At 46.1% G+C, this 10655-nt stretch overlaps 1 protein-coding gene across 3 annotated transcripts in view; it reads right to left on the bottom strand.

The window, feature by feature from the left end:
* Positions 1–7743, bottom strand: part of LOC123750857 (alpha-L-iduronidase) — a 541648-nt gene extending 533905 nt beyond the window's left edge. For 2 of the 3 annotated variants that reach the window (XM_069312906.1, XM_069312904.1), the window contains exons 1-2: positions 7673–7731; positions 4459–5397 (exon numbers count right to left, since the gene is read on the bottom strand). In XM_069312906.1, coding sequence (XP_069169007.1) covers positions 4459–5378 — 920 coding nt within the window. In that variant the 5' untranslated portion in view covers positions 5379–5397; positions 7673–7731. Of the gene's footprint in view, positions 1–4458; positions 5398–7672 lie in introns of all 3 variants that reach the window. The other variant, XM_069312905.1, reaches the window with a different exon arrangement.
* Positions 7744–10655: the final 2912 nt, after the last annotated feature.

Here is a 10655-nt window from a genome sequence, read left to right on the forward strand (position 1 = left end):
GTTATTGTTGTGGCCTCTTGGGCCATCAGGCTGCTGACTGTTCTGCGCCTGCCATTGCACCCGTGAACCTCTTCAGTGAGGAGGATTTTCCACCGCTTCCTGTGGAGGAGGATTCAGTGGATGTGGACGTCTCTTCAGCCGCTGATGTGCCCCCTGTGTAGCCTGTAGCGCCGCCTGGTGCGCCCCCTGTTGTTGTCGCCTCTCCTCAAGAGGTTGTGGCGTCGCAGGGTGCTCGTCCTGCTCCGACTAGTGTCCCTGGGGTTCTTCAGACTGCCTGCTGCTCGATTCCCCCGTCCTCCAGTTCGTCCTCTGCTGCGTCTGACCCTGTCCCTGCTCCCTTGCCGGCTGTTCCGGCTTTACTGGGTGATGAGGTGGATCCGGCGCTTCCTCCTGTGCCTGGCCTGGTGCCCCATGTGGTTGAGGATGCTGCCGTTCTGCGACGTGCGTCGGTTCGCCCGGCTTGTGTTGCGCGTGTCTCTGAGTCGGCCTTTGGGTCTGATGATGTGCGGCCAGAGCCTAAGCGTTCCCGGCTTTCGTCTTCAGCTTGGGCTGACGTTGGCGATTTCGACGCTTGTGGATCTGCCGGCGACGGAGGGGTGGCTCCAGTTGCGTTGCAGACTATGGTGGTGGCGGAGGTGCATTTGCCTGAGGGTGCCAGTGCCGGTGTTTCGGCCTCCACTTCAGATTTGGTGTCTGCGGTTCCTGCTTCGGGTGCGTCGCCTGCCTCGGATGGCTCCGGTTCTTCGTGGGGGGTGGTTCCCCCTGCTGAGGTTCGCGGTGAGCGAGGTGGCCTGGTGATGGTGTTGAAAAAGACTGCTCGCTCTGGGGGTTCTGTAACCCCTTCCTCGGTCCCCGTTTCATCGACTGCGGTCTCGACGCCTCTTCCGTCTCCGGCCATCTCTTCAGTGTCTCCTGCGGTCTCGGTGGGGACGTTACCATCTCGTTGCTTGTCCCTTGCTCCTGTGCGTACGGCGACGCGGCCGTCCCGACAGCCCTCGTACGCTTCGTCGGTGTCATCTGCTACCTCGAAGGACGTGGCTTGCGCTCCCCAGCCTCGTTATGCGACATGCGTCGGTGAGCTTCAGGAGTGGCCGTTTCCACCTGATCTGGAGGTTCCCGAGTTTATGCTGGGCCCACGGCGGCAGGGGGATCGTCCCCCCACCAACTTGGAGTATTTGATTTGAGAGGCCTATAAGCGACGGTATCCTTGGGATTCGTTCCCTGATAAATATATTCCTGTCTTTGAGATATGTATTCCTCACTCATGATTCCTTTGTGTATTGTGGTGCATGGTTGTGGGGTGCGGGTCGGGTGTGTGTGTGTGTGGGGTGGGGCAGGTTTGTTTCCCGGTTCCTGCGTGCTCCGGTTTGTGGTTATGGGTTGGTGTGGCTTGTGTGTGTGTCCGGTTCCTGTGCGGTCGGGGGTTTGATTGGTGTGTGTCTGGTTGTGGATGTCGTGCGCTTATGTTATGCTTTGTGGTTCTATGTTTTTTTTATGTTGCTGCTTGTGCGCTTGTTTGTGTCGTGTTAAATGCCCTTCAGGCTGTTGGCGTGACCCGGTCTGGGTTTATGCTTTTTGTCGAGTTTTGCCATTGTGCTTTTCTTTGTTTGTTGTATATTTGTTCCTTTCTAGTTGTTATTTTTATTATTAGTGTTACTGTTATTATTATTGTTATTATTATTATAAATATTTCGTTTTGTGTTGGTGCCTCTCCGAGTGTTTTTCTGGTGCTGGTAGCCTTGTTCTGAATATTTCATATTTTGGTGTGTTATTTCGGCATTGTATTCCACTGTGTTTTAAATTGCTTGTTGTGATTTGTTTGTAATTATTGTTGTTTTGTGGTCGGCCCTTCCGGTCGGCGTTTTTGTGTTTAGTACATTTGTTCCTTTATGTTTTTGCACGTTTGTGCTTTGTTATTTTGGTCTGTTCTATGTTATTGTTTACTTTTATTGTACTTATAAGCATGCTTGCATGTAAAAATAAATAAAAAAAAAAATATATATATATATATATATATATATATATATATATATATATATATATATATATATATATATATATATATATATAAAATGTGCCGTGTATGTAATTCTACTGTAATTTGATTCCCTTTTTCAGCAGTGAAAGTGGTAACAGGGAGGTTTCCCTAGGTTATAAATAATTATTTAATTATATTGGCCAGCGCTTATTTTACTGTTGTGTTGTATTAAAGTTGTGAACTATTGGGGAAGATAATTTACTTGGGACGTCATTTACAAGTTTTGCCGTGAGTGGCAAGGATGTACTGTGATGTACCATGTGTAAACTGTAGACTGGTTGTGTCCTTGGTGGAAGGCGTTGTGTACTGTGAAGGATTCCGTGAGAATTGAAGTCATTTAACGTCACCGGGAGTCACGATTTACTTAACGAGGTCATTGTTGTGTTGTTGAACTTCGTTGTGATTAACGTAGAGTCGTGTAACGGCAACAGTCACAGTGAAGTTCACGCAGTGGAGGAATTGTCAAGCGAAGACTAACGTAGTGTTAACGATTTAACGAACTGTCGTTAATTGATTGATTAACGTAAGGGGTTGACCGGTCTTTTATGATCGGAGTCAATTGCGCTGTAATTCGTTGGACTGATCAGATCTGTCTGCGGACAGAGTGATTAAGCATTCGTAGCTAATTAAAGAGAATTAGTAACCGCCACCTTGTGAATTCACCAGGTGTTGATGTTGTTGTTTACACAGTGTGTTGTAACCTTGTGTGTGGTACAGTAGTCTACCCTCGTTAAGGTAATTTTGTCGTATGACCGGAAGTGAACTGTCAGTTGAGAGACAGTAGGCTTTGTCAATACTCGTCTGAATTAATAGGCTGTTGTTTTCAGTAATTAATTGGGAACTACTCACCGAATGTTTGACTTTCAAGTTGATGTAATTATTTGGTGTAATTATTATTTGTAACTGGTGGGCACAAAGTAGTGCCCACCAGTGGGCACTACTTTGTTCAGTTAGTGTCATTAGTCAGTCAGCGACGACGGGATAAGGATACCGTGGGTCCATCAGGCTGTTGATTAGCTGTTCTTGAATGTGCCACTGGAGTGACAGTAAAGTAACGTAAACTCTTTGTTGTGGTAGTTCTAGTTTTTTTGTGAATAAATTGTTTGTTATAGAAAACGATCGTTTACGTCAAACCTTCCAATATTACTGTCCCACATGTCATGTTCTGCAACGCTTTGCCTGCTTATGTTCATATCAAGTCTGTATCTAAAGCTCGAGTCCATTGCACAGCACCACACTTCTATAAATAAGAAGTGAGAATCCGTCGGCTACCCTTTATTAGTTGTCAACTAGGTGGAGCCAGCGACCTAAGTGACAGGTGTTACCCGGGTGGTTTCGCCTGGCGGTTTGCTCCCGCGGTCCTATGATCTTAGGCTTTAAGATTAAATATCTGCCATTGGCAGCTCTTGCTGTTTAAGGTCTGCCTCTCTTGCGAGGTAGTTACGATTAACGTGACATCAGTAGGAATTAATTCTTTTGATAATTGTCAAAGAAAAAAATCTCACAATCGTCTGGGAATTGTCTACGAGCAGCCAGGTAGTGTCTGAGACCCCCCCTCCCCAGGCGGTGTCTTCTCGGCCCGTTCTCCCGAGCGTTCCCGCTACCATTTTCAGTACACCAGTTCTTAGTCTTAAGGAAACTATGCGTCAAAATGCGATGTACTATTAAAGTGAACGGGTTAGTCTTCGAGAAACTTAACCAAGTTATGCATAAGCCTTATATAACAATAAATAATTATGTATGAAATATCCAGTTCCCTTCAGATGTATGATTTCCAGCTGTCTTATTCTATACGTCATATCTCTGGTCATCCTCTTAGTTACTTGAACGATAAATACGTATTTGAGAATAATATTCAGCCCAGTAATTATACTAGACAGTGTCCAATGCAGTGAAATATGTGTCCAAGAAATCCAAGGGAGTAAATATGAGGAGTAAAAAATTTAAGGAATTCTCAGCCACAGACTCTTGGGAGAGACATTCACAGTTAGAATTTCATAAAATTAGAAAAACATTAAATCCAAGAAAACCACTTAACGCCTTACCCCTGAATACTTTGCAACGAAGATTAAAGCTGTTACACTGTAAAGCTAAAGGTAAAGACACTGTGTCCATGCCAGACCTCATTCACTGTGTGTACAAAAAATACAAATTACATCCTTTATCTTATTTCTAGTTTAAATTATATCCTGCCGATACAACTGTCAACATAACAGATATTTTAACTTTATATTAAACTTGTCAGGAATAAGTCACCGAGTTTGAAAGATGTACAAATACTGTTGTCATAGTAACAGTCAATAAATAAAAACTAATGACAGCATTCAGTACCCTAGTTTCACATATATATCTGGTTAATATTTTCTTATTGATTCTAACACCGCTAAAAACAATTGTAAATAATACAATAAATAACTTACCAGAGTCCCGTGCTACGCCAGAAGTGGTGGAAGTGGTCCCTGGCGAACCTGCCGTCAATAGCGACCTTGACGTGAGGGAAGCTTCCACTTGCTCTTCCTTCAACCCCCGAGTGCAGCACCTTGTTGTCCAGAGCTGGCTCCCGAGCCTCACCCTCCCGACGCAACACCGTGTTGTCCAGAGCTGGCTCCCGAGCCTCACCCTCCCGACGCAACACCGTGTTGTCCAGAGCTGGCTCCCGAGCCTCACCCTCCCGACGCAACACCGTGTTGTCCAGAGCTGGCTCCCGAGCCTCACCCTCCCGACGCAACACCGTGTTGTCCAGAGCTGGCTCCGGAGCCTCACCCTCCCGACGCAACACCGTGTTGTCCAGAGCTGGCTCCGGAGCCTCACCCTCCCGACGCAACACAGTGTTGTCCAGAGCTGGCTCCGGAGCCTCACCCTCCCGACGCAGCACCGTGTTGTCCAGAGCTGGCTCCCGAGCCTCACCCTCCCGACGCAGCACCGTGTTGTCCAGAGCTGGCTCCCGAGCCTCAGATGTCCCTACAACTGTTTCTACCACTTCGGCAGCTTCAGATTTATTGCTCCTTTGCTTATGAGAATGTTGCAAATAATTCAGACTGTTTTCTGCTTCTTTATTTAGGACTACATCATTATAGTATACACCTCGACCAGGTGGGCTATCATAAGCGACTTTTGAAGGAATATTTGGTGCTAAACCACCTGTCTGTGATAGTGATTTGTGTGCGAGAACACTAATATTCGTCGCCTCCTGGAGGATCAGCGCACGATTAATTGTGCCAGCAGGAAGTTCCTGAACTTCTCGCTGATAGTTTTCTTCCTGCGAGCGGTCACCATGATTGTCGAGGCCCGCCAGACCTTGCACCAGAGTCACTATTACCACAACACTCTCCAACATCATCAACGGTATCAACGCTCACCTGTATATTAACAATCAACCATATTATTACCCAATATTACTGAACTATGTCTTAATCATCAGTGTCATATCGAGGTTGTAATGTATGCCGACTAGTCATATATATACCACGGAGGAAGAATTGAAACAGGAATATCCTTAAGTACTTTCGTATATTAATACATCTTCAGAAGGAAAGAATTATTTACAAGTCAAGTATTGGACAAATATATATGCAGGAGAGAGAGGTGAGGTACACTGAAAAATGAATGGGAATTAGGTGGATACAAATAAGAGCCGCATAAGAACTGCAGAAGGCCTATTGGCCCATGCGAGGCAGTTCCTATTTATACCCATCCACAGGCCCACACACATGGATGACAATTTCATACGATAGTAAATATTTACAATGAATTAATGAGACAAATGTGTATCAATGATCCTACTCAAATCACCTTTAATTGATCTATCAAAAATAGATTTAAGTTATATAAACCACTGCTAATGTTCAAATTACATTTATTTGTAATGTGTATTAAAGCAGATTCAATTATGTTCCTGTTAAAAGTGAATTTAAATTCGTTATTAAAGCCATCTCCCAATCAATTCGGTGAGCATTTTCTGACAAATGATATATATATATATATATATATATATATATATATATATATATTAGTATATTTTGGTTCAAGAATTTGTAATCTTCTTGCATCTTGGGTTTTGTCTATTATACAAGTATTTTTGTTCAACATTTCTCTTGTTAGGGTGATGTCATGGACATGTCCCATGTGATTCCTAGGGGCACCAGATCGAAGATGACATATCAAACGCCTCGTCAGCTTGGTCGACGTCATACCTATGTACTTAGATTGAAGGTTACATCCTTCGTGGGGGCAAGTGTTCATGTATACAATGCTTGACTGCTGTAGAGGGTTCTCCGTCGGCTTCGGGCTGTTTTTGATAAGGAGTTCGGAAGTCTTCTTGGTTTTGTAGAATATTATCAGGTCTATGTTTTGGTTAGGAGTAATGCTTTTTACTTCTTTACGGATTATTTCTTTCATTATTCTTTCCTCTTTTTTTTATGTTCACTGTGCATGGTTGATTTGTAATATAATTTTATCGGAGGTATTGTGGTTTCTGTTCTAGGTTCAGGATTATACCATCGGTCCAAGTGTCTTCTTATAGTTTTCTTTCTGTGTCCCATGACTGCATCCTCCTGGAGGCCCCCATTGGCCCGCAAGCAACTGAGGAGGTCCTGGATGCAAAAATCACTCACCTAAGGATGATGTTGGACAGGAGTGAAAAGACTGATCCTCATGATGCTCTCCTCCTCGCAAGATGCCTATCCTTCCCTAAGTTCACTTACTTACTGAGGTGTTCTCCATCCTACAGCAGCCCTAAATAAACAAGTATGACACCCTTCTGAAGTCTACGCTGGAAAAAGTCCTGAACCTCCCATTGGACTACTCTCAATGGGAGCAAGCTACCCTCCCTTTAAGACTATAGTCTTAGTGTCAGCACAGCCTCTCAGATTGCTCTACCAGCCTTCATTTCCTCACCCCGTGTATCAAGCGACTTTATATGAGATATCCTTCTAAAACCTCTTAGTGATTCAGCAGAGATACACGATCCTGATTTTACTGAATACTCAAATCAGTGGGTTGCCCCTGAAGCCCCAGCACATAGATCCAACAAAAACAACTTTGGATAGGCAAACAGACCGAACAAAGAGCCAGAGTTCAACCCCCACAAGCACCAAGTACAGACAAAACTCTAACATATTTTCTCTTATAGTAGAGGTATATATATAGGTTCTAAGAATGATTGCAAAAATTAACTTTATAAGCAGTCTGTTCATTTGTGGGAGAGCAGTTTTACCTAATATTTTTTTGGTTATAAAACTACAATTTTTGAAGCTTGTTCATTTCTTATTAAAAACGTAAAATTTTCTTCAAACATTTTTAAGATTATATACAAAATAATTCCAACTGTCAACCTTATTTTAAGTATATTTTATCCCTACCATAACTTTAATTTCTTCTTAAAACTACACTAACATCTTCGTGTCCTTAATGTCACTTCGAACTAGTAACGAGAGCGTCTGCGTCTGCGTATGTTCAACACAATGGGTTAGTTTACTGCAGGCAACCTGCGCACGTATTTTCAACTCAATAGTTATCTACAGTAGTGCCTAATATGATTTTCTTAATTCCACCATCACTTAAATAAACATTAAATTAATGCAGTAACACACTGGTCAATGTTAACAAAATAATATTGAATAATTATATCATCACTCGGTATAAGCAAGTTTCATAGAGCAGAGAACAGTGAGCTGCCTGTCCTTAGTGACGGGTGCAGCTGAACTGGCCTCCCGTCCCCTTACCCGTGTCCACTGTAGTGGCTCCCACACCCCCCCCCCCAAGTGTCTACTGAAGAGGACTAACCACCCCAGTGTTCGCTGTACCTGCCTCCCACTCCCTCACCCCAGTGTTCGCTGTACCTGCCTCCCACTCCCTCACCCCACTGTTCGCTGTACCTGCCTCCCACTCCCTCACCCCAGTGTCCACTGTACCTGCCTCCCACTCCCTCACCCCAGTGTCCACTGTACCTGCCTCCCACTCCCTCACCCCAGTGTCCACTGTACCTGCCTCCCACTCCCTCACCCCAGTGACCACTGTACCTGCCTCCCACTCCCTCACCCCAGTGTCCACTGTACCTACCTCTCACTCCCTCACCCCAGTGTCCACAGTACCTGCCTCCCACTCCCTCACCCCAGTGTCCACTGTACCTGCCTCCCACTCCCTCACCCCAGTGTCCACTGTACCTGCCTCTCACTCCCTCACCCCAATGTCCGCTGTACCTGCCTCCCACTCCCTCACTCCAGTGTCCACTGTACCTGCCTCTCACTCCCTCACCCCAGTGTCCACTGTACCTGCCTCCCACTCCCTCACCCCAGTGTCCACTGTACCTGCCTCCCACTCCCTCACCCCAGTGTCCACTGTACCTGCCTCCCACTCCCTCACCCCAGTGTCCACTGTACCTACCTCTCACTCCCTCACCCCAGTGTCCACTGTACCTACCTCCCACTCCCTCACCCCAGTGTCCACTGTACCTGCCTCCCACTCCCTCACCTCAGTGTCCACTGTACCTGCCTCTCACTCCCTCACCCCAAAGTCCACTGTACCTGCCTCCCACTCCCTCACTCCAGTGTCCACTGTACCTGCCTCTCACTCCCTCACCCCAGTGTCCACTGTACCTGCCTCCCACTCCCTCACCCCAGTGTCCACTGTACCTGCCTCCCACTCCCTCACCCCAGTGTCCACTGTACCTGCCTCCCACTCCCTCACCCCAGTGTCCACTGTACCTGCCTCCCACTCCCTCACCCCAGTGTTCGCTGTACCTGCCTCCCACTCCCTCACCCCAGTGCCCACTGTACCTGCCTCCCACTCCCTCACCCCAGTGTCCACTGTACCTGCCTCCTACTCCCTCACTCCAGTGTCCACTGTACCTGCCTCTCACTCCCACTCGTCTTACACCATGTGTATGAGAATAGATTTCCAGCTAGCTTACAGATGTGCGGTAGACGCTAGATTTATCTTATTTGGTGTCTGTCGGAAGTAGTGGACATTAGCTCTTCAGAAATATTAATGCCGCAGTAGTTTTTTCTCAAGAGAATTACAGCAACTTGAATAAGGTTATCATTAGTTATTTCTAAGGTTGAAACTATATACATTTAGAGTGACGTGGTTCTGGCAGGAGGTTGTGGTCGCTATGACCAAGGACTCGGACCACCTGTGTAAACACCCAGGCCTCCTGACATGACGTCACGGACATCACGTGACCAGAGGGGAGGGAAGGCACTGATTGGGAGAGGGATTATAGCGGATGAGCCTCTATAATCCCATTCTCTGATTGGCTCTTTCGAAGAGCAAGAGGGAGAGTGTCGAGGGGAGGCCGCCAGCAGGCAGGTAGCACTCACTCTAGGACTGAAAGTTTTGCCTGTTCGGTTAAGACGTGAAATCTGGAGCTCCGGCCAAGCTGTGGAAATCACCGTCTGTACGCGACTTTATACGTAACTCGTTATCGCTATTTGGTCGTTGCGTTTTCGTCGGTCAGAATCTGTTGCCGTGACGTCTGGATTTTCGATAATAAGTGTGAAAAGAGATATTGAGGAAGACTCCACTCATGATCACTCGTAGAAAGCAACTGGTCTGCTTAAGTAATCCGTGATCATCGGGTTTAATTACAGCAATCCCTCAACATACCACTAAGTGAACTGTCTAGAAGGAAGTTAAGAAAGGATTCCCAGAAATCTAAAGTTTAATCCGTGTGAATAACGTAATTTAAGAACAGTTCTGTGGACTGTTCTGTTTCCCACCAGCTGTGCTTGTCACCTGGTGTGCTTAACACGTGGTTACCCCCTTGTGTAGGCCACCCACTCACCACCGCGTGTCTGAGGACCATCATTCCTCCCTTCTGCCTAGCGGTGACTCAATGCGCTCCTCCACTCACCACCTGGGAGCAAGCAAATTCCACCCTTATGACCCAGAAGCACCATGTGGGCTGCCTTCTCAGTATCCCACTGGGATGTGCGAAAAGTCTCTGTTGTGGCACGCCAGGTACACCTCGCCACCTGCACACACGTGGCGGCGAGGTATAGCTATTCACCACATTCAAGATTCTCAAGGGAATCAACAGGGTAGATAAAGACAGGCTATTTAACACAAAGGGCACACGCACTAGGGGACACAGGCGGAGACTGAGTGCCCAAATGAGCCACAGAGATATTACAAAGAACTGTTTTAGTGTCAGAGTGGTTGACAAATGGAATGCATTAAGAAGTGATGTGGTGGAGGATGACTCCATACAAAGTTTCAAGTGTAGATATGATAGAGCCCAATAGGCTCAGGAACCTGTACACCTGTTGATTGACAGTTGAGAGGCGAGACCAAAGAGCCAGAGCTTAACCCCCGCAAGCACAATTAGGTGAGTACACGTGGTCTCGCAGGACTTACTACGTGTTGATGGGTCGAGTTTGGTCTTCACTCAACGGCTGAAAATAACTGAGTGTATGGAGGTTTGAATATAAAAAATGTTATCCAAAGTGAACACTCATATAATATTTCTGTATCCTTGTTGTTGGTGCAATATCTCGTGTTGATTTTCATTACTCAGCCACTCGGCTGTAGTGTCTTGGATTGAGCCTCAAACGGGCAGTGAAAACTAGTTGAGGAAGCACATGCGAGGGACAAGTACAGTACATCTTTGTGATTACTG

This window comes from Procambarus clarkii, chromosome 74, assembly GCF_040958095.1.
Source record: "Procambarus clarkii isolate CNS0578487 chromosome 74, FALCON_Pclarkii_2.0, whole genome shotgun sequence".
Lineage (NCBI taxonomy): Eukaryota > Metazoa > Arthropoda > Malacostraca > Decapoda > Cambaridae > Procambarus > Procambarus clarkii.